The 25,638-nt window shown below is 35.4% G+C and overlaps 1 protein-coding gene across 3 annotated transcripts in view; it reads right to left on the bottom strand.

The window, feature by feature from the left end:
• ATAD2B (ATPase family AAA domain containing 2B) overlaps positions 1–25,638 on the bottom strand; it is a 168,016-nt gene that overhangs the window by 126,583 nt on the left and 15,795 nt on the right. For 2 of the 3 annotated variants that reach the window (XM_058682648.1, XM_058682647.1), the window contains exons 2-8: positions 18,166–18,317; positions 12,894–12,943; positions 12,375–12,528; positions 11,092–11,194; positions 8,977–9,085; positions 6,463–6,579; positions 4,080–4,155 (exon numbers count right to left, since the gene is read on the bottom strand). In XM_058682648.1, the coding sequence (XP_058538631.1) occupies positions 4,080–4,155; positions 6,463–6,579; positions 8,977–9,085; positions 11,092–11,194; positions 12,375–12,528; positions 12,894–12,943; positions 18,166–18,317 (761 nt within the window). Of the gene's footprint in view, positions 1–4,079; positions 4,156–6,462; positions 6,580–8,976; positions 9,086–11,091; positions 11,195–12,374; positions 12,529–12,871; positions 12,944–18,165; positions 18,318–25,638 lie in introns of those variants that run through there. The other variant, XM_058682649.1, reaches the window with a different exon arrangement.

Raw genomic sequence — 25,638 nt, forward strand, 5'->3', positions numbered from 1 at the left:
TCTCTCTCTCTCTCTATCCTTCTCCCACACATGCACACACACACGCTCTCTCTAAAAATAAATAAATAAAACTTTAAAAGCAAAATCAGACCATGGCTCTATGCTGAAAACAGGAGATGTTTAATGTGATTCAGAGAGATGAGAAATAAAAGAACCAAAAGTATACAAGCCAAACAAAGATATGGGTAAAAACCTAACATCAGACTATAAATTAGTATAAAAGAAATAAATGAAACAAAGTAGAATTTTTTTAGTGTTTATTTATTTTTGAAAGAAAGAGACAGAGACAGAGTGCGGTGGGGCAAAGGCAGAGAGAGAGAGAGAGGGAGACAGTATCTGAAGCAGGCTCCAGGCTCGGAGCTGTCAGCACAGAGCCGAACCTGGGACTCAAACTCACAAACTGCGAGATCTTGACCTGAGCCAAAGTCAGGTACTTAACCAACTGAGCCACCCATGCGCCCCAAAGGGAGAATATTTTCAAAGGCAAAATGACAAATCATAATAAAGTTTCTGACTGTAAGTAGTTATGGACAACTCAACACAGCAACAACACCCAAAAAGCAAAACTTATAGCATGCAAAAGGAGAAAGGGATATAGACATCCTAATACTAGGAAGACTTTTAATTCACCCTTTCCGTCCACATCCAAAGTGAAAAGTAAGAATACAAAATGAACAAAAGTATAATAATAAAGGCAACCTAAAAAATATGATAAATAACATACTTAATTGAGTTTCAACCTGTGGTTTAAAAATAAAGAATATTTCTTTTCAAATGCCTATAGACTATATATTCAACCACAAGGAAACTTCACTAAGTACAATACAAACAACATTCTCTAATCACAGTGCAACAAATATAGAAATTAATTACAAAATCAGAAAACAAAAGGCACTTGCATCTAAAAGATTCAACATCAGAAAATCTATTAAAATAATTAATAAATCTTAATAATAAATCTGAGATGAAAGATCTCCATACACCTTAACAATTTGAAAACATTCGATCAATATTCTTGTTTTGATTTTTTTTTTTTTTTAAGAAAATTCAAGTACTTAAAAAACACATAAATCTTTGGGGCACCTGGGTGGCCTTAGGTTAAGCATCTGACCCTTGATTTCAGCTCAAGTCATGATCTCCCGGTTCATGAGTTCTAGCTCCCGCACTGACAGCACAGAGCCTACTTGCGATTCTCTCCCTCTCTCTCTCTCTCTCTCTCTCTCTCTGCCCCTCCCCTGCTCATGCATGCTCTCTCTCTCAAAATAAATATTTTAAAAATAAATAAATAAAATAAAAAATAAATAAATCTTTAACATGACAAAAGTACATCTTTCTTAAGCATCAATCATAACATGGACAAGCTAGGAGAATCCCCAATAAAGAAGAGGGGTACACAAAATTAATATGCTGAAATTGTTATATATATGAATCAGAGAGAAAATATAATGGAAAAATGAAATATAATGAGAAAATATAATGGAAAAAAAATGACAAGGGAATCTCACAAAAGCAACAGAAAAAGTAAGTTAGGTAAGAAAAAATTAACAATAAATGTGCAAGAACCACACATAACACTTTAAAACATAACTGAATAATATTAAAAACAAAAATAACACAAATAATGTAAAATCACATTCAAAGGAAATTTAAGGGATTAGTTATAAATATTACAACATATTAAAAAGCCTCAACAACTTAAACAGTATTCAATATGAATGGAAAAAATATCCAGAAGCAGAGCAAAACATGTAATCTGATATATGATAAATGTGGCAAAGAGAATCGATGGAGAAATCACGAACTGATTCAATAAATGAGCTTGGGAAAACTCATTTTTCCATCTGTGAAAAAAAGTTGGATCTGTACTACAAATCTTACACCATAAAATTCAAATGAATCAAAATTTAAAAGTAAAAAAATGATATCATATGTTTTCACTCTTATGTGGATCCTGAGAAACTTAACAGAAGACCATGGGAGAGGGGAAGGAAAAAAAAAAGTTAGAGAGGGAGGGAGCCAAACCATAAGAGACTCTTAATAACAGAATAAACTGAGGGTTGATGGGGGGTGGGAGGGAGGGGAGGGTGGGTGATGGGCATTGAGGAGGGCACCTGTTGGGATGAGCACTGGGTGTTGTATGGAAACCAATTTGACAATAAATTTCATATTATAAATAAATAAATAAATAAATAAATAAATAATAAAAACCGTGAAAAACATGATACCATAAAAATAAACAAAGATGAACTCCTTGAAAACTTTGGATTTGGGTAGGTTTTTCCAACTATGATTTGAATCTAGCAGCATGTGGGTAGTTCAAGCAGGTTAAGCGTCTGACTCTTGATTTCTGCTCACGTCATGATCTCACAGTTCATGAGTTTGAGCCCCACGTCAAACTCTGCACTGACAACATGGAGCCTGGTTGAAATTCTCTATCTTCCTCTCTGCCTCTTCTCCGCTCATGCATGCCTGCTCTCTTTCAAAAATATTTTTTTAATAAAATAAAATAAAATCTAAAAGCCTTAAAAAAATAGCTTGATAAATTTGACTACATAAAAATAAAAACCTCTTGGTAAAGACAACTGAAAACAATGTCAAAAAAAGACAAAGTCTGAACCAAGGAAAAACACTGGCAATTTATGACAAAGGGCTAATCTCTTCAGGATGTAAAAAAACTACTTAAAGTAGATAAAAGAAAAACAATCTATTAGAAAAATAGGTAAACTTTGTACACGTTTCAAAAAAAGGAAAAACAAATGGCTTTTAAACATATGAAAAAATGCTCTGATAAGAGATACAGAAATTTTAAATAAACCAAGATCTCCTTTTCAACTCTCAGACTGGCAAAAATGCTAAAGTTTAAAAATACATTTTGTTTGTAGAAACATGGGAAAATAGGCCCTTTCATACACTACTTGATGGTTTACAAACTAATCAAAGTTACAATCTCCTATTCCCTTTAACTCTGAGATCCAACTTCTGTGAATTTATCCTACAAATACATTTGTAAACATGTAAAATGAAGATTGTGCAAGGCTATTCATTATGTCCTATTTTGTAATAACAAAGACCAAAACATCTCTCAATAAAGGACTAATTTAAATATTAAAGTATATCTATAAATGTAATAGGTAACTATAAACATAAATGTGAAATTTCACTATACAGAAATGAAAAGACAGTTAAAATGAATTAAGTGAAAAAAACAAGGTATAAGACAATGTGCACAATATATGTTGTGTAAAAAGAAGGGCTAACAATGTGTAAGCACACATACATGTATATGAACATATGTTACTATGGGAGAGTGAGAGACTACTAAAACTAGAAAAAAAGAAGCTCTTCATATCTATTTTTAAATTTTTATTAGTTGTATATTCCATGAGTATACTACCTTTTCAGAAAACATAATAGATAAGACAGTTTCAAAACCAGTGTCCTTTGTATCTATATATAAAAGAAAGGGCAAAAGGGGGAAAAAAGGTAGGAAAGACTAACTGAACCAGTGTTTCAAATGAAAGCAATGTGAGTGGTTTAGATTCAACTCTACCAAGAGAGCAGAGAGCTATGTAGCATTAGGGAACATAACTGTTAAAACAGTAACTATTCCAGGCAAACTGAACCAGGAAGAAAATAGTCACATGTAGCATAATAACTACTAGTCACTAATTAAAAAAAGAAAGATATTGGGGCACCTGGGCGGCTCAGTTGGTTGAGCATCCAACTTCAGCTCAGGTCATGATCTCACAGTTCGTGAGTTCGGGCCCGGCATCAGGCTCTGTGCTGACAGCTTGGAGCCTAGAGCCTGCTTCGGATTCTGTGTCTCCCTCTCTCTCTATCCCTCCCCAGCTCACTCTCTCTCTGTCTCTCTCAAAAATAAATAAATAAACATTTAAAGGAAAGAAAGCAAAGAAAGAAAAGCAAAGAAAAGAAAGAAACCATTTAGTCCCTCATTGGCATTATTAACACTATCGATACCTATATTCTAATTATGAGAAATTTTGTTATATATTATTTAAAGGATATATCTAAATGACAGATATGATTATTTCCTCCTTTTGAAAACCAACAAAACATACCTGATATGGCTTCTTCTTGCTGGAGATCTATGAATATCAAACAGCGTGTTTTCTCTCTTTTTTTGATGAGCTGGGACTTAAAGAAAATAAAAAAGGACAACACAGAAATAACTAATAACAAATTGATAAATTGATGTTATCAAAGGAGTAGAAATTACTTCTGTTAACTTTCTGAATGAAAGCTAGTCACAGGTGTTCAAGTTCCAAATACTATCTAGAAGGAGCACAACAAAAATAAAAACTTTGTGGATACCTTAAGTTGCAAGTAAACACTCTAAAAAGATGTTAAATTAAGTATTTGTGACTTTTGGTTAAACAAAGATATTTTTTGGTTACCACACCAAAAGCATAATCCATTAAAAAAATTAATAAATTGGAGTTCATCAAAATTACAAATTCTACTCTTTGAAAGACACTAAGAAAATAAGTGAAAGAAATAAGAAAACAAGAGAAAATAAAAGAAATAAGCTGCAGACGGACAAAATATTTGCAAATCACATATCTGATAAAGGACTTATACCCAGAATACATAATGAACTCTCAAAAAACTCCATATTAAGAAAATAAACAACTCAATTGGAAAAAGCGGGCAAGAGATTTGAAATGACACGTCACCAGAGATAACGCTGGCAAATCAGCACATAAGATGCTCAGTGTCATTGAGGAGATGTAAATTAAAACTACAATAACTATGTGTTAAAATTAATTTCAAAAAGTTGACTGTAGCAAGTGTTGGCAAGAGAATGGTGCAACTGGGCTCCCATACACTCTCAGGGAGAATCTAATTGGTACAGCACTTTGGAAAACAGTTTGGCAATTTCTTAGCATATTAAACATACCCTAATCACAAAACCCAGCTGTCCACTCCTCAGTGTTTATAAGAAAAATGAAAAAATATGCCCAAAGACTTGCACGTGAATGTTCACAACTTATTTATAACTAAATATTAGAAATGTCAATAATCCAAATATCTACCCACAAATGAATGTATAAACAAATTATGATATACCCATACAATGGAAAGCTACTCTGTACAAGAAGAAACACACTGTTACATTCAACAACATGCATGAGTCTTAAAATTATGGTGAGTGAAAGAAAGACAATAAAGAGTATATTGTACATAAAATTCAAAAGGGTGTAAACTAATCTCTGGTTATAGAAAGCAAATCAGATCAGTGACTGCCTCAGGATTGGGATGCGGATGGCATAAGAAGGTTAGAAGGAGATTACAAACAGGCAGAAAGATATTTTGGGGGCTGATAAACATGTTCACTACCTTGATGGTAATGATAGTTTCATAAGTATGTATCTAAGGTATTTCCAACTTGTCAAACTACATGTTAAATATGTGCAACTGCAGTAAACTGTATTTCATTCATACCTCAATATTTTTTTTAATCTAAAAAGAAATGATTCAGAATCTTTTTTCTATCTTTACACATCTCCCCCATTATTAACAAGGCTATCTGTGATAATGGCTCCTAACTGGAGTAATGTCTGCATACCTAGGCTGCATGTACTAGAGGGCTGCCATAGTAACTCTGATTCACTCCTTCCAGAGAATCAAACATCATTTTAGAGCATAAGAGTTTGAGTATCTCATACAAATATCTCAGTCCTTCCTTAAATACATTATGCTAAGCAAAAGAAGCTAGACACAAAAGGTCACAAAAAAAAAAAGCAAATCTATAGACAGAAAGTACATTAATGGTTGCCAGGGGCTGGAGGGATGAAAGTGTAGAAGTACAAAAATATTCTAGAATTAAACAGTGGTGATGACTGCATAATCCCTGTAAATAAACTCAAAACCAATGAATTGGGGCACCTAGGTGGCTCAGTCAGTTAAGCACCCAACTTCAGCTTGGGTCATGATCTCAAGGTTCCTGAGTTTGAGCCCTGCATCAAGCCTCACATCAAGCCCCATGTTGAGCTCTGCACTGCAAGTGTGGACCCTCTTGGGATTTTCTCTCTGCCTCTCCCCTACTCACACTTTCTCTCTCTCTCAAAATAAATAAACTTAAAAAAACAAAGAGTATTAAACAAACAAATAAATAAATAAAAACTTTAAACTCCACAACACTTGTATTTTTGAAGGGGTGGTACAGAATAAGCTACTCAACTACAAAACGAAGTTATTCAGGGGCTCCTGGGTGGCTCAGTCGGTTGGGGTCCGACTTCGGCTCAGGTCATGATCTCACAGTCCATGAGTTCAAGCCCTGTGTCGGGCTCTGGGCTCACATCTCGGGGCCTGGAGCCTGTTTCAGATTCTATGTCTCCCTCTCTCTGACCCTCCCCCATTCATGCTCTGTCTTTCTTTGTCTCAAAAATAAACATTAAAAAAAAATTTTTAAAAGAAACGAAGTTATTCAGCATTTCTTACCTATTGGAGGTGCTTGGTATCTATCCACTGTTTTTCTTTGTCTCAAATTGTATGGTCTATCATTTTCTTCCCCTTCTGCCTCCTCAACTTCTATGTCTCCATCCTCCTCTTGAGATTCTAGTTTCCCCCACACAAAAGGAAAAAGAACTGTTTTAATCCACAAGGAATGGTTCACTCTAGAACTGAATATTTACATTTTATCTTTTACTCTTTCTGCACAGGTAACATTTAAATGTGTCAACATTTTATGATACAGCATGTATCACTACAATTAAAAACCAACCTAGATAGATGTAAAAAAAAAAAAAAAAAAAAAGCCTTTCCAACAAATAATACAGTTCTCTGCTAAATAACCTAGGTATTCTTATGATCTGGTATAATAGAAGACAAATCAAAATTTTACTAGAGCAAACTTCATTTTAATGCCCAGTTATCCACCAGTGAATAATGTTAGTATTCAAATACCACTCGGTAGTTCAAAAAAATATGCTTACAAGATAATTACTAATGTTACAGCAAGAGCAATTTTTGTTGGCAATACAATGGTTTGTTAGGCCTGCTGACAAGAGATAAGCACAAATTAGTTCTATTTTGGTAGGAAAATGCAGGTAGGAATTGGGAGGGAGCATGAAGCAGATTTCTGGGGTGTTAATACGTTTATTTCTTGACATAAGTGATCACTTTATAATTCACCTAACTATACATTTAAAAATAAATTATAATATACATAAATCTTAAAAGCTTATTTAAAAATAAATTATAACATACATAAACCTAAAAGTTTCTTTTTAAAAAGTGGTTTGGCTATAGCTATGATATGACATCCATTTATAGTTTAAAATAAAAGTCTGGGGTGCCTGGCTGGCTCAGTCATACAGCCTATGACTCTTGATCTCAGGTTTGAGTTCAAGCCCCACATTGGGTATAGAGATTACTTTAAAATAAAATCTTTTAAAAAATTAATTAAGTCATGGGGCGCCTGGGTGGCGTAGTCAGTTAAGCATCCGACTTCAGCCAGGTCACGATCTCGCGGTCCGTGAGTTCGAGCCCCGCGTCAGGCTCTGGGCTGATGGCTAGGAGCCTGGAGCCTGTTTCCGATTCTGTGTCTCCCTCTCTCTCTGCCCCTCCCCCGTTCATGCTCTGTCTCTCTCTGTCCCAAAAATAAATAAATAAATAAATAAAAATTAATTAAGTCATATGAAAATTTACTGGTTTATGGTCTCCAAATGCAATACACTTTGTGATTAACTTTTTAACCATAGGAATTATCAATATAACACAACCATATTAAAGCACAGGAAAAACCATAAAACCACTAGTGATACTGAGTGAAATAGGATACTAAAATGCAAAGCACTTTATATTTTAGTCATGACATCCGAAAGCATATTCTAAGTTTATAAATATTTTTATTATTAAGTTCTAGACAAAATCACCAAATATGGTATTATCTAAATTACTCCTACCCAAATAAATCTCTTTAAACCTTCGAAAAATATTGCTTTTTGAGAAACACCTGCACTATAACACACTGTTTATTATGGGAAGAAATTCTAAACATGGCAAATCTACTTTGGAAACTCTATAAAGGTGTTCAGTTAATGAAAAGGCAAAAATCACATTATAAATCTGTCTGGCCTATACTGATTTTCTCCAAAGGAAGCAATATAGAGGTTCTAACTGTAACAACAACAATATTTGCTCAATAGAGCACCTTCATTAGAAATATCAGCTCTTCAAAACTTGCTAATAATATATTAATTAGAGAATTTGAGAAATAAACCCATTCCTGTCCATCAAAGCTATACACATAGTAGGAACTAGTAAGATTTCCTTGTAAAATAAAACTATCCTTCATTTACAATACACCAAATCTTCTGAAAATCCATTTCAATGAAGATTAACACCTACAGAATTAAAACCTACAGTGTGCTAGTCATGGATTTATAATCTTTGGGGCAAATGTACTTTCATCATGTTCCTAGCTGCAGCCCCACAAATTCAGCTGGGGTTCTTTAGTTCAGAACCCAGACAAGCCTTGGAAAAGAGCAGTACCACTCCCTCCACTAGAACTAGCAGTCCCTCTTTCTTTAAATTTTACCACTGACTCCTCAGTCCATAACTAAATTTGGGGCCCAAATAATCAGAGATTCAGAGAATATGGGTAGAAGGTGACTGTGGATAAGGGCTTCCAATTAGAAACACAAAAGAAGCCTCACCTAACAACAAATCAGCTCATGGCAAATGTCACCAGATTAGGTCACTGGAGGGCTACCAATAGCTAGCTACAAATAAGATAAATTACATAAAGATGTATAGTGTAAAGGTCTTTTTCCAAATGAAGGTGAAAACTCAGAATGCCAATCAAATAAAAATTATTCCAAATTACACAATACAGACCTCTAAAGCCAAAAATCACCCACTCAGCAATATTACATGTGTATTACTTGTATATAATTTTCTTCCCTCCCCCCTGAACTCTGTAGTATTTATTTCATAAGGTGCTTTACAAACCTTCTTCTTCGCCCTCAGTAGACACTTCATGATGATTTTGTATTCCATAACTATTTCTTCTCAGTGACTTTCTTCGCCTTTTCACTCTTGAATACATATCCATGTTTTCCTGTTAAAGAGAAAAATCTGTCAAATATTAACATGGAATTTATTCCTGGCTATAAATATCATTAACCTAATGGGATATGACCACTCTTGAAATTTACTGAGCACCTATTTGCAAGACACAGATTCATGAAAAACGGAGCTTCCTGAAATCAATAAACGTAAGGGTCAAGAGGAAAAATAAGACAAACTTACAAAATATTTGAAAATTTAAAACTACAGTGCCATGAACACACTTTCTCCCTCAAGCAAATTATAGCCTAGTAGGATGGAGTAAGATAAGTCACAGGTAACTGTAAAACAAAGTAAAACAAGTTAAATGCCATAAAAAAAAAAAAAAAAAGGTACAATGTAGGAGTGCCTGGGTGGCTCAGTCAGTTAAGTGTCTGATTCTCGATATTCGGCTCAGGTCATGACCTCACAGTTCTTGAGTTCAAGCCCCATATCAGGCTCTGTGCTGACAACTCAGAGCCTGGAGCCTGTTTGGGATTCTGTCTCCCTCTCTGCCCCTCTCCTGCTTGCGCTCTCTCTCTCAAAAATAAATAAATGTTAAAATAATATTTTTTAAAAAGTAAGAAAGGTAGTAGGGGGGGCCTGGGTGGCTCAATTGGTTAAGTGTCTGACTCTTGATTTCGGCTCAGGTCATGATCTCACGGTTCATGGGTTCTAGACCTGCATCAGGCTCTGCACTGACAGCACAGATTCAATCCCTTGGGATTCAATCTCTCCCTCATTCTCTGCCCCTCCCTTGTGTACGCTCTCTCTCTCAAAAATAAATAAACATTAAAAAAAAAAATGCCTTAAGGGGCGCCTGGGTGGCTCAGTCAGTTGGGTGTCCAACTTCAGCTCAGGTCACGATCTCACAGCTCATTAGTTCAAGCCCCACGTCGGGCTCTGTGCTGACAGATCAGAGCCTGGAGCCTGCTTCAGATTCTGTGTCTCCCTCTCTCTACCCTCCTCTGCTCGTGCTCTGTCTCTCTCTGTCTCAAAAATAAATAAACATTAGGGGCTCCTGGGTGGCTCAGTCGGTTAAGCGTCTGACTTCGGCTCAGGTCACGATCTTGCGGTTCATGAGTTCAAGCCCCACATCAGGCTCTGTGCTGACAGCTCAGAGCCTGGAGCCTGCTTTGGATTCTGTCTCCCTCTCTCTCTGCCCCTCCCCTGCTCACGCTCTGTCTCTGTCTCAAAAATAAATAAACGCTAAAAAAAATTTTTTTTAATAAACATTAAAAAAAAATTAAAAAGACTTTTAAAAAATGCTTTAAAAACAAAAAAGGTACAACGTACTCTAGAATTCAGAGAGATGATCCTCTTGTTGCTAAGGGGAAGGGAGGCAGCATTTGAGACGAACCATGAAACAAAGGTAGGACTACAGCAGTCCCTAACCAAAAGTATTACCAGAAGTAAAAGATAAAGGAAGAATTATTTGTTTATACTTGGGCAATGGCGTGTGAGAAGATAAAGTTGAATCCTGATTATGAAGGTCAAGGTATTTGTAATTAATTCAGTACACAATAAAAAGAACATCAAAGGTTCAGATCAGAAAAGTAACAGAATCAGGGGCGTCCAGGTGGCTCAGTCGGTTGAGTGTCCGACTTTGGCTCAGGTCATGATCTCACAGTTCGTGGGTTCAAGTCCCGCATCAGGCTCTGTGCTGACAACATGGAGCCTGCTTGGGATTCTTTCTCTCCTTCTCTCTCTCTCAAAATAAATAAACCTAACTTAAAAAAAACTAAAAAAAAAAAAAAAAAAAGAAAAGAAAAGTAACAGAATCAGAGCCGTACTTTAAGATAACTGTTCTGGCAAAAGTGTAGGGAATCTTTTGGGAAAGGTTGCAGCAAATACAGTTAAGGATAGAAGAAGAAAACATAAAATCCCAAACTAAAGAGGAACCAAAGAAAAGGAACAATTCTGTTAATTTAAGAAAATCCAGTGCTGCTCACTCTCCATCTGAATCCCTCAACCAAAATAAAAAATATTTGCAAAGGTTGTTAAAGTAAATATACTCACAAATTCTGTATCTGTCCACATTCTAAGTCGTTCTACTTCTCCTGACCGACGATTCCGTCTGATGTTAATGTTGTCCATTTCCTGTAGTACAGCTTCAGCAGTACTACAATCACATAATAAAACTAGGATTTAGACAATTGTGAGACCACATGTGGCATACACATGAAAGAGCACTCTTCATCAAAGTATAATTTAATTATCTCTGATATGTAACTGTAGATAGCATCCTAATTAAACATCTTTCTGAATCAGCAGCCATCAGAAGATAATGTCCCCCCTAAAAATCCAGAACATCTTCTACCTTAATATATTTAAAACTTACAAAATAGAACTTTTGTTCATAATACTCCAAATATTTAACTCCACAATGCCACTATAAATAACTACTAGATCCAAGGCAATGAAAATAATAAGAATTCAATCTTTTTATTTGAAGATGGTGTTAAGAAAATTTATAGGATAAACAATCTGTAAAAAGTTTAAAGCCAACATAAGGTTAACCGAACAGATATTTTTTAAAAATTAGAGAACACTGACCTCCATGAAATACAGGCTGGCATTACCACATTTTACCTTTTAAACACATTTATATAGTACTTACTATGTGTCTGATAATGATCTAAGTACTTAACAAATAATAACTAACACTCAAACTTGACATTACCACTATAGAATATAATTTCTTCTCTTCTAAAATGGGATTGTACTGACCTGCCCTCTCAAGGCCACTACAAGGATTAAGTAGGATAATTTATCATCTGAGAAGAAAAATTTCATTGCAGGTAGATATTGAGCAATCGACTAGGCTCATTCACTAGCTATATCCCATATCTCAAAAAACCTTTAATTCAAAATCTTGACTAAGCAAAACTATACTTACTACATATCAATAATGGAACCTAATGTTGCTTGAAAATTGTCAAAAACAAATTGTTAATGAACAAATAATAAAGGACTAGAACAGTGAAGACAGAATAAAATTATTTTCTATACTATTTACACACAAGAGCTTAAAAAGGAGGAGAAAAATTTAGCTATTACATAAACTACTAAAACTAATAAACTGACTAGAAACTGATAGTAATTGCTAATCACTGCTAATTCAAAGTAAGTTTTAAAATAATTACATTTATCGCTAAGTCACTGCTTATTTTTTAAAACATAACAAGCTTAAAAATCAATGGTTTTTTCAAATCTGAAATTTGATTTTGAAATTCTGAAATCTGAAAAATCAAGTGAATAAATTAATTAAATGAAACTGCTTACTGTTTAAGCATTCATACCTATTTACTAGTTGATCAAATAACAAACTCTGGTTCACGCTTTCGAATCTGTTTTTCCTGGAACGACAACTTTTTCTGACTTCCATGTCACCATTTATACAAGAAAGGTCCCCATCTCCCTTCTTTTCCCCTCGAAGGGGATGGCTTCGAAGGGCTACAAGAAGAGAGAGATTTACATTTCAAAGTACAGAGTATAAAAAGAAAAAAAGAAAAAATACATCAAAAATTACTTTTAAAAGACTACAAAAAATTCAATATAACCTCTTAAATAGTTTTAATCTCCAATAATCTAAACGTTTGATAACTGTTTATAACCCATCATAATAATTTAAATTATTTCATTTGTACTGATTTCTCAATGTTTAACAATTACATAAGTATTCGCTATGACTGAAATCCAGTCATTTCCAACGATATGCTGAACATTCTAGTAAATCACTGTTTTACCCCACTTTAACACTTACTCTAATAACATTAGTAAGAATTTCAATACTAACCATTTCATAACAGAATACTCACATAAGCTACTATGTCCGTTTGGTAATGTAGCACCAGGCTGAGAAGTTAACCTAGAACACAATTATATTTAATATGCAAACACATCAACATTCATTTAAAGAAGCAAGAAACGTAATACTGGTGGAATCATTTTAATCTTTAAAATGTCAGCAATATTACTTTTTAATACTAAAGACAACATCTTTTTTTACTCTAAGATTGGTAATGCACCAATTAATAAAATATACCAGCTAAGCATCATTTCATTACCTCAAGAAAAGCTTTAATAACAGATTAAAAATTGCACTTACTCTGTCTTCAACTCTATAAAGTCCAAAGAAGAAGCTTAAGTTTAACATGTAGTATAAAGTTAACTGATATTATAAGCAGCAATGGTTACAGACATTTATTATTGGTCTTGGTTAACAAAATAAAATTCAAAGTGACAAATTTATTCAAACAATAGACTGTAAGAAGAAAAAAGTCTTTGAACACCAAAACTATTTAATAATATCTCCAATATATTTAATTCACATTCTAACCCACCAAATGAAAACTTAGCTAATTTCTCAAAACAGTCACTGTACAATTCTCCCTTTTGGGTGGAGGAAAAGAAATGTTAATTCAGCAGGAAGATACTTAAATGATCATCAAAACATCAAGACTTAAAAAATTCACAGTATGCTTTGTGAAAACAAAAACTAAATTGCTACATAATAAAAGAAGTGTCGGGGCGCCTGGGTGGCGCAGTCGGTTAAGCGTCTGACTTCAGCCAGGTCACGATCTCGCGGTCTGTGAGTTCGAGCCCCGCGTCAGGCTCTGGGCTGATGGCTCGGAGCCTGGAGCCTGTTTCCGATTCTGTGTCTCCCTCTCTCTCTGCCCCTCCCCTGTTCGTGCTCTGTCTCTCTCTGTCCCAAAAATAAATAAAAAACGTGGAAAAAAAAAATTAAAAAAATAAAAATAAAAAAATAAAAGAAGTGTCGATGTAAACTAAGATATTTCTAAAATACCCAACAATTAGTATTTTCAAAAATTAAGAAAAATGGAAAGGACATTCAGAAAAAAGTAAATACATGATCTTCTGTATGGTTTGCACAAAATTCTCTTTTAATGGAAGTATACTTGATACACAATATTGTATTCGTTTTAGGTGCATAACATAGTGATTGGACAAGTCTATACGTTATGCTGTGCTCATTACTAGTGTAGCTACCATCTCACCACACAACACCACTGACGCTATTCTCTATGCTGTGCCTTCTATCCCCATGACTTATTCATTCCATAAGTGGACGCCTGTATCTCCCGCTCCTGTTTGTACACATTTTCTTAACAAAAATATTCTGTGTTTGGTTACTCCAGCACTTTTCGTGTTCAATTTTAAATGTTAAATATTAAATGTTAATGATAAATGCCCCTGCCTAATAAAGGTCATGGATCAGATGATTAAAGGATATACACAAAAACTCAAGCTGTTACATGTACACATACTGTCAAAAACAAAAACAAAAACACTCCAGCCCTCCTTTCCCCCAGAAAAAAACAAAACTACCTTGTTCTAATATACTACACCTCTTCAAAGTATTTCATTTTTAGTACCTTTATATACAAAGTACACTATAAAGTAATGAAATTGGTATATTAACAGGTCTTTCTTTAAAAGATTATACATGTCAAATTCTCGGGAACCCACTTAAAACCACACAGAAAAGTCAATTTTACTACATCATAAATCTACTTTGACTTTGAACCTAACATAATACTAACTCAGTATGATGAGTTTACTTACAAGTGCGGGCTCAAAATGAATTTTAGCATATGCAAAAACCAAACGATTGAAATTTTACATATTTAAATTATCCAAAAAAAATAAGATGCTAACCTTGAAATAATTCTACAAAAGAAACCTAAAACTTTCTGAACAGTAACATCACTGGGAAAAAAAAGTACAATAAGCCTTTTTGTCCCTCTGAAGAAGACAATGCTTACTTGGCTTTTACTTCATTGCTAATGAAATCTGTTTTAAAAAGGAAAAATAAAAACTTATTCTTCAATCAATTCAATTATCTTACAATCATAGATTATCATTTTTCCATTACCATTTCTCTTTATAAAAATGAAAAACAAGAAAGAGACAGAATATTAAATATCTGGATATGAAGAGAACACTAGAATTTTAAGAGTTGGCCTTCCTGTATAATAATACATAAGCCTAAAATGCCCCATGAATCAAAGTTCCCAAAAGTTAATCGCTTAAAATGTAACTAGGTGAGTTCACTGTTTAAATGAAAGCTCCTGGAGCACCTGGGTGGTTCAGTCGGTTAGGCATCTGACTCTTGATTTTGGCTCAGGTCATGATCTCACAGTTCATGGGATCGAGCCACACGTCAGACTCTGTGCTGTCAGGAGAGCTCATTTGGTATTCTCTCTCTCCCTCTCTCTCCACCCCTCCTCCTCTCTCTCTTTCTCACTAAATAAATAAACAAACACACATTTTTAAATAAATAAAAATTGTTCTGCCAATCAACAGTAATTTCTTTTTTTTTTTTTTTTTAATGTTTATTTTTGAGAGATAGGTAGACAGAGTGTGAGCTGGGGAGAGGCAGACAGAGAGAGGGAAACAGAATCCCAAGCAGGTTCCAGACTCTGAGCTGTCAGCACAGAGCCCGATGCGAGGCTCGAACCCACGAACCGCGAGATCATGACCTGAGCCACAGTTGGACGCTCAACCTACTGAGCCACCCAGGTGCCCCCACAGTAATTTCTTTTAAAAATTTAGTAGTCAAGGGCGCCTTGGTGGCTCAGTCAGTTGAGCGTCCGACTTCGGCTCGGGTCAGGATCTTATGGTTCGTGAGTTCGAGCCCCGCATCAGGCTGTGCTGACAGCTTGAGCCTGGAGCCTGCTTCAGATTCTGTGTCTCCCTCTCTCTCTGCCCCTGCCCTGCTCACACTCTGTCTCCGTCTCTCAAAAAAGTGAATAAACATTGAAAATATATATACATTTTTTAATTTAGTAGTCATTACAAAGTCCTTTAGGATTCATTATTTTTCATGGTTAAGACTAATTCTTATATACATTCACTTTTCCCCCAAATGAATTATATTTTTAGCACAGTTTTTTTGAAAGAACTTTAATAATTTTACTTTAGGTACTCATCATAGATTATCAAAATAAAGGAATCAGGATTCTTAGGCTCATGACATAAAAACAAATACAATCCTTCAAATAAATCCTGATTTTCATATTTACACTATCTCAAAATCTAAAGTATTTACAAGGTTTCCTTAAAATTCAGTTCTGTTGAAGCTAATAGGTCAAACAGCATTTTCTATTTGGGTCATCTGAAACACCAAAATAGGGGCGCCTGGGTGCCTCAGTCGGTTAAGCGTTCGACTTCAGCTCAGGTCATGATCTCACCACTCATGAGTTCAAGCCCCACATCAGGCTCTGTGCTGACAGCTTAGAGCCTGGAGCCTGCTGTGGATTCTGTCTCCTTCTCTCTCTGCCCCTCTCCCACTCACACTCTGTCTCTTTCTCTCAAAAAAAATAAATAAATAAACATTAAAAAAAATTTTTTTAGGGGCGTCTGTGTGGCTCAGTCGGTTGGGCATTTGACTTCGGCTCAGGTCATGATCTCACAGTTGGTGGGTTTGAGCCCCGCATCGGGTTCTGTGCGGACAGCTCAGAGCCTGAAGCCTGCTTCAGGTTCTGTATCTCCTCCTCTCTCTGCCCCTCCCATGCTCATGCTCTGTCTCACTCTGTCTCTCAATAATAAAATAAATGTAAAAAAAATTTTTTTTTCATTTTTTTAAACAAGAAATACCAAAATATTCTAACCCTGTAGCACTTACATTTCTAGATGAAAATTTAACTGAAAAAAACCTTTTAAATTGCTATTCTGCCAAAATATAAGTAATAAATTCTGTTGGTATTCATTCTTTCTTAAGTTTTTTATTCAAGATATACTTAGCATTGTTTTAAAAAGGAGTATCATACTGAGGTACCTAAATGGAAGCAAAATTCTCTCCTCAAAACGAGTGAGGACTTTTTTTTTTTTTTAAACAAAAGACATGATCAAGATCAATTTACATAAAGGCCTTCAGAGTGGCTAAGATGTAGAAAATCTAATGTGCTATATACACAAACTGTTAAAATTATCTTACAGTTAAAGGTCAAACTTGAACACTAAAAGAACATTTTTAAGAAACATTTATCTAGAAAAAGAAGCCTGATTCACTCATTTAATAAATATAGGATACAGATTACAACAGGTAGATCAAGTCTAGAAGTGTAATTAAAGGGCAGTACTCATTTTAGTAACATCATTATAGCGACCTGGATCTGTTTTATCTCACAGATGAATATCAGAAAAGAAAAGAAAAAAAAAAAATCAAAGGCTCTGATTCAAGATTTTTCTACTTAGCTCCCAGACAACGCAAATAAAAAACTTAAAGTGGTCCATCTTCTGAAATATATTGAAATAGATACAGACTCTTTAGGGACCAGTATATACACTGCCTATGAAAGTCTATAAAACACCAAAGATTTTTTTTCATTAAAGAGTAACAGCATCCAGAATTTACCTACAAATATAAAATCAAATAATTTTTAGGTATTTGAAGGAGGAAAGAAACCAAAGGATTTCCTTTTTACTTTTGTTTGTAGTCCACACATCATCAACACTTCTACATCAAAGACTGGAGAAAAGAGAAGCTAAGAATTAAGAGTTCAATGTTTAAATCTTTTCTGTGTGTGTACCTATCCTATCTACAACAAATTATTACTATTTACTTTGGTAAGTGTGTAAAAATAAGTTCCTGATACATAATGAACCAGACACAAAGTAAATTTAAGTTGAAAACGGACAAATGAAAAGATTTCTTTAAAAATTAATTTTGATTTTACTACATTTTGGCATATCAATTCAAATGTAATATTTCATAATTTTAGAAAAGGGAGATTTTACTTTACATTCAAATAAAAATATAATTCTAATCAAATGTCTTTAAACTTTCAGTATAAATATGTATGCCTATTTAAGACCTATCAAATTTCTCACCATTTTAGATTTAGAAATAATGGTTTCTATGAAATACTATAGATTTTTATAAAACAAATATGTTCTGTGTCATATTTAGAGAAAATTAAAACATAAAACAATTATAAAATAAATAATTTATAAGTATTTCGAGACACTAGTGGCTTTATAATTTAAGAAAATTAGCATTGATATGAGCCCTAAATCATATCAAATAATTCATGAAAAACCAACAGGTGAGTTCTCACTTCTCACCTGGCCTGTCCAGTTGATATATTCCATTCCTCTCTCTGACCAGTACTTCGTGATTTTGATTTGTCTTTGCAAACAGAATCAGGTTGTTTCAAAGTGCGTTTGGCTGGAGGAGACACGTGGCTATCACTTAAACTACCATCAACTTCAGCTTTCTGAAAGACAAAGGTAAAAATGTATTTATTATCCCTATTAAAAAATATAGAATTCTTAAATTCTTGATAAAATATTCAACCAATAAACATTTACTAAGTGAATCTCTCTACAGGTATAGCAAATGTAGTATTCTGTAAATACAGAAACAAGGGAGTTAGAAAGATTAAATTTATAACCAGAAAAGTATATAGTTTCTTATTTTTATTTTAAAATAGTTTCCCTAGGGGCGCCTGGGTGGCTCAATCGGTTGAGCGTCGCACTTCAGCTCAGGTCACGATCTCTCGGTCCGTGGGTTCGAGCCTCGCGTCGGGCTCTGGGCTGATGGCTCAGAGCCTGGAGCCTGCTTCCGATTCTGTGTCTCCCTCTCTCTCTGCCCCTCCCCCATTCATGCTCTGTCTCTGTCTCAAAAATAAATAAATGTTTTAAAAAAAAATTTTTTTTAATAAAATAAAATAGTTTCCCTAGGAATGAACCTAACCAGAAGAGGTGAAAAATCTATACACTGAAAACTATAGAAAGCTTATGAAAGAAACTGAAGAAGACACAAAAAGGTGGAAAAATATTCCAGGCTCCTGGACTGGAAGAACATCGTTAAAATGTTGATACTACCCAGGGGCACCTGGGTGGCTCAGTCCGTTGAGCATCCAACTTCGGCTCAGGTCATGATCTCACAGTTCATGGGTTCGAGCCCCGCATTGGACTCTGTGCTGAGAGCTCAGAGCCTGGAACCTGCTTCAGGTCTTGTGTCTCCCTCTCTCTCTGTCCTTCCCCCACTTGTGCTTTGTCTGCCTTTCAAAGGTGAATGTTTAAAAAATAATAATAGGGGCGCCTGAGTGGCTCAGTCGGTTAAGCGTCCGACTTCAGCTCAGGTCATGATCTCTCAGTTCGTGAGTTCAAGCCCCACGTTGGGCTCTGTGCTGACAGCTCAGAGCCTGGAGCCTGTTTCAGATTCTGTGTCTCCCTCTTTCTCTCTGACCCTCCCCCGTTCATGCTCTGTCTCTCTCTGTCTCAAAAATAAATAAACGTTAAAAATAAATAAATAAATAAATAAATAAATAATAATGTCCATATTACCCAAAGCAATGTACATATTCAATGCAATACCTATCAAAATAACACCAGCATTCTTCACAGAGCTAGAACAACCAACCCTAAAATTTGTATGGAACCAGAAAAGACCCCAGATAACCAAAGCAATCTTGAAAAAGAAAACCGAAGCTGGAGGCATCACACTCCCACACTTCAAGACCTATTATTACAAAGCTGAAATCATCAAGAGAGTATGGTACTGGCACAAAAACACACACTCAGATCAATGGAACAGAATAGAGAACCCCGAAATGGACCCACAAACGTATGGCCAACTAATCTTTGACAAAGCAGGAAAGAATATCCAATGGAATAAAGACAGTTTCTTCAGCAAGTGACGCTGGGAAAACTGGACAGCGACATGCAGAAAAATGAACCTGGACCACTTTCTTACACCATACACAAAAGTAAACTCAAAATGGATGAACGACCTCAATGTAAGACAGGAAGCCATCAAAATCCTCGAGGAGAAAGCAGGCAAAAACCTCTCTGACCTCGGCTGCAGCAACTTCTTACTCAACACGTCTCCAGAGGCAAGGGAAACAAAAGCAAAAATGAACTATTGGGACCTCATCAAAATAAAAAGCCTATGCAAAGCAAAGGAAACAATCAGCAAAACTAAAAGGCAGTGACAGAATGGGAGAAGATATTTGCAAATGACATATTGGATAAAGGGTTAGTATCCAAAATCTATAAAGAACTTATCAAACTCAACACCCAAAAAAACCCCAAATAATCCAGTGAAGAAATCGGCAAAAGACATGAATACACACTTCTCCAAAGAAGACATCCAGATGGTCAACTGACACACGAAAACATGCTCAACATCACTCATCATCAGAGAAATACGAATCGAAACCTCAATGAGATACCACCTCACACCTGTCAGAATGGCTAACATGAACAACTCAGGCAACAACAGATGTTGGCGAGGATGTGGAGAAAGAGGAACCCTTTTGCATTGCTGGTGGGAATGCAAACTGGTGCAGCCACCCTGGAAAACAGTATGGAGGTTCCTCAGAACATTAAAAATAGAACTACCCTACGACCCAGCAATTGCCCTACTCGATATTTACCCAAGGGATACAGGTGTGCTGTTTCAAAGGGGCACACACACACCCAATGTTTATAGCAGCACTATTGACAGTAGCCAAAGTATAGAAAGAGCCCAAATGTACAACAACAGATGAATGGATAAAGAAGATGTGGTATATATATATATATATGTGTGTGTGTATATATATATATATATATATATATATATACATATATATATGAACATAAGGGAAGGGAAACATAAAAACAGGGAGGGAGACAAAAACATAAAAGACTCTTAAATATGGAGAACAAACAGAGAGTTACTGGAGGGGTTGTGGGAGGGAGGATGGACTAAATGGGTAAGGAGCATTAAGGAATCTATTCCCGAAATCATTGTTGCACCATATGCTAACTTAGATGTAAATTAAACAATAAATTTAAAAAATAAAAATAGTTTCAGGCCTACGGAAAAGATGTATGTATCTTTTTATGACATGATTCCTCATTCTCTCCTAAATACTCCAGTGCATACATGCCAAACCAAGGATATTTTGATACATTAGAGTCATATAACCCTCCCAATAGGATATCAGCATTGATAAAATGCAGCGCCAATCCACAAACACATTCAAACTTTACTTGATCCAGATTCAGGATCCTATCAGAGAACATATATTGCATTTAGTTATCAGATCTCTTCAGTCCCCTTCAATCTGGAATAGTTCTTTAGGCCTTCCCCCATCTTTCATGCCCTTGACTGTAAAGAGTACAGGCCTTTTGTTCTCTAGGATGACCCTCAATCTGGATGTGATGCTCCAAATAACCACATTCTTGCGAAGAATATGCACAAATGATACTGTGCATGCTTTACTTACCCATCATTATGTGTAACTTTCATCACCTGGGCATTTGGCATCTGCCAGGTTTCTCCACAATAAAGTCACTATTTTTCCCTTTGTGTTTGATCTAGACTCAAGGTGGAATTATTCTGATAATTCACCAATATCCTGTTCTTCATCAAACCTTCACCCATCCACCAGCCATTAGCATTCATTGACTATTTCTGTTTTGATCTAATACCATTGTGATGGTGATTACCTAATCCCAACATTCCTTCTCCATTTTTTAGTTGGCATTCTACTTTAAAGAGCTTTCCCTCCATCCCTTTGTCAGAATTCCTTTACTTACTACTTTTATCAGTGTAGATTCATGGATTCTTATTTTATACTATATGTTATAATCCATTATTCCATTTTGCTGCTCAAATTATACAACATTTGGCAATCAAGGGCCCTTAGAAAGTGGTTCCTGTACCTTTTTGATATGTCCCCATCATTTTGACTACTTCCTTGCTTTCTGACACAAAAGACATCTCTAAATTCATCTTATACTTTCCCTCCCTGATTCTAAAATTAGCCATTTCTCCAAGAGATACCTGATACCTTTTAGTCATGGATAGTATTTAGAAACCAAGATCTGGGCATTAAGTGTGCTCATTGTTACTAGGGTTTCACAGCTACAGAGTCCTCTCAGAAGAGAGCAGGAAATATATGAATATATATACATACATATAAACATATCTATACCTATTTCTTTACCTGTGCATAAATAATAACATATGCATACACACCAAGGCTTCTAATTCTAATTCCACATCTTAAGTTTCTTTCTAGACTTTCCCCTTTTATGTTTGTAAGCTCTTCTCAGGGAGAAACCTGGCTTCCATTTATTTGCTCTTTCAATTAATTTGCTTAACATAATCAATTTCTCCACCAGAGATGTCCACTTATCACATTTCCATTATTCCCTCCCCAGCCACATGTCCTCTGACTACAGGAAGGTCAGTATCCGCACAGCAGCTCTTGTCTTCACCACTCGATTCCCTGGATACTGGGCAAATGGATAAGAGACTGGAGGGAAGATTAACCTTCCCTTTAGAGAAGATTTAATTCATATGTTAATGCTTTATTACTTGACATTATAGATCAGTATTTCAAAGGTATATATGACCATTTTCAATATACTACTATATATACTATTTTATTTTTTTATGCCACAAATTTAAGAAAAAAATATAACTATTTATTTCATAAATGCACATTTCTAAATCATATTTTCCCAAAGTAAGACAACTACATTACACAAATAACTAGTCAAAATGTAGCCTAACAAACAAACTTAAGAAATGCAGTGCAGAGCCTGCTTGAGATTCTCTTTTCCTCCCTCACCCTCAAAATAAATAAATAAAAACTTGAATGAAAGAAAGCAAGAAAAAGAAATACTTGTAATAGGGGCACCTGAGCGACTCAGCCAATAGAGCATGTGATTCTTGACCTTAGGGTCATGAGTTCAAGCCCCATGTTGTGCACAGAGCCTACTTTGCTAAAAAATTTTTTTACAAAAAGCCCAGTTTCTAATTTTGTGCTATAATACAATTTGCCATGAGCTAGTTCTAAAGCCACAAGACCAGGGGCACCTGGGTGGCTCAGTCAATTGAGCATCCAACTCCTGATTTCAGCTCAGGTCATGATCCCAGAGTCATGGGATTGAGCCCCCATGTCCAGCTCCATGCTGAGTATGGAGTCTGCTTAAGATTCTATCTCTCCCTCTGCCCCTCTCCCCTACTCGTGCTCTCACTCTATAAACAATTAACAATAAATAAACAAACAAGCAAGCCTGCCAGCCAGCCACAAGACCACACTCATACTGAAAGACACAAAGGGAATGGGGCGCCTGGGTGGCTCAGTCAGTTGAGCATCTGACTTCGGCTCAGGTCATGATTCCACTGTTCGTAGGTTCAAGCCCCGCATCTGGCTCTGTGCTGACAGCTCAGAGCCTGGAGTCTGCTTCGGATTCTGTGTCTCCCTCTCTCTCTGCCCTTCCCCACTCACTCTCTCAGAAATAAACAAAAAAAAAAAAAAAAGGAGGGGGGAACAACTAGATATTCAGAGTGTCTATAATTAAGGAAAATTAACCTATTTGTTGTGTAACATACAGTACCACTTCAAGTTATCAAGAAAAAGTGTTTAGCTACTTCCAAACTATCATCAGTAGAGGGGGAAAAACTATTTAAAAGCAATTCAATCATGTAATAGTGCTTTATCAATAAACATGCTTACTGTACTTAACAAATGAGTGCTTTTCAAAATTGTACTATTTCACTTCCTCAGGCTCTTGCCTTCTCTAACCCCACCCTTTTCAGAGTACATTAACTAGCCCAAGGTCACATGGCTAACAAATGACAGAAGAAAAAAAAAATTAGGTCCTGCCATTCCTAACATACATCTGTTACTACTATCTCAAACACTCTACCTTAGATATTTATAAAAATACTAAGGTTAAAGTATGTATTAATCGTCATCTAACTCAACTGCTCATCCAAGACTTAATTACTGTCTGCATTTGTCACTATAAAATGTGCTCCACCCCAGACCTAACCAATCAGAAATCATTTTTCTTTACATGATCCCCAGGTGATTCTTGTGCACATTAGTGTCTGAAAAGCATTATTATATGACATACTTATCAAATAGTCACTGAGAAAGCAATGTCATGTGTTCTAAGCTAAAGCATGTTTGTGAATACAGAAACCGAACAGATACCTGTGAACTACTTCCTCAATTTAGATAGTTCAGGCCTGCATTATTCCTCCTAATCAAATCCCATCACTCACCCTTCAAGACCCATCATTTCCTGGGTGCCTGGCTGGCTCAGTTAGTAAAGCAAGCAACCTTGATCTCAGAATTGTGAGTTCAGGCCCCCACAGTAAGCAGAGCTTACTTAAAAAAAAAAAAAAAAAAAGACCCATCTTTTCTTGAAAATCTTACCTGAAGGATCTGATATAAATTGACCTTTTTCCTCTACTAGCTGCAACTCTATTATATATTTTGGCATTTGATTATATTCAACTTAGTATAATATGTTTACCATCTTTAAAATATCATATTCTAAGTCTTGAGATTCTAGCAAGATTTTAAGTTCTCATGTACAAAAAAAATACTTCATTTCTTTTTAATTGCACACCATACCAGGGTGGGGGCTCAAGATTTCCCAAAGTTCATTCAGTAAATTATTAATAGGAATTATTAGGAAAAAAAAAAGGAAGGTTCAGAATCAAGTAAGTTTGGAAATAATTAGGTTCAAGGTCTTCTGCTGTAGGACTTCTAAGAGTCTTATTTAATATGTTAATATGCACTGTAAACCTCTAAATATGGAGGACAGTATATAACATTTCACAGACTTATTTGATGGAACTCTTTTTTCATGGAGCATCTACAGATCCTGAAGTTTTACAAACATACTCTGGGAATAAGTACTACACACTTATTGAATTACAGACATTAGTAAAATATCTGAAGTCTAGTCATTTTTTAAATAATTTGGGTACTAAATAACTCTTTGAATATCAATTTAAATGAGTCTGTAGGTTTATTTGTTGGTCATTCTCTCATATTCTACTAGCTTTTTTCAGTTCTATTCAGGAAGGTCTCTCAAAGCGTTATCTGCACACTAACTGAATCAGAAATCACCTGATTCCTCATTAAAGAAATATAACCTGCTAAACTAGAATCTCTGGAGTTGGAATATTTTTAATGAGGGCCTCCAAATGATTCTTAGTATCCAAAGTTTGAGGACTTCTCCCATATAAAACAGTTTAAGTACATGAGGCACATCATTCTAACTGCTGCACTATTCTACTGTATTTTTCTTATCTTGGTAGGGTTTTAATTTTGACTTGCCTCTGTGACAGAGACCTCAGAATAAGTAACATTATAAAAAGCTCCTTCCCTCCAAAGAAATCTAGGGATTTAAGCAAAGCAAATAACCAAAATGTAAATACATACAAAATAATTACTTCACCATTTAATTAACTTCAAGCTTTGGGAAAGCTTTTACCTACAAACCTGATGATACTAACAGTTAACCTTTAATAAGATGATCATAATGCTCAACTTCAACTTTTTCATCTTCAAAGCATTTTACTAGTTAATTATAACCTAACCCTTTGAGGGAAGGCGTTGCCAGTTTCAGGACAAAGATACTTAAGAGAGATTATGCAATCTACCCACAGTCATTTAGCAATGTGTGTCAGAGTGATTACAATCCATGAGTAAGAAAGGCATCTCTGACTAAGGGAATAATTTCATTTAACAAACATTTATTGAGGACTCTACTGTGTACGTAAGACTTGGA

The sequence above is a fragment of the Neofelis nebulosa genome, chromosome 9 (genome assembly GCF_028018385.1).
Source record: "Neofelis nebulosa isolate mNeoNeb1 chromosome 9, mNeoNeb1.pri, whole genome shotgun sequence".
In the NCBI taxonomy this organism is placed as follows: domain Eukaryota; kingdom Metazoa; phylum Chordata; class Mammalia; order Carnivora; family Felidae; genus Neofelis; species Neofelis nebulosa.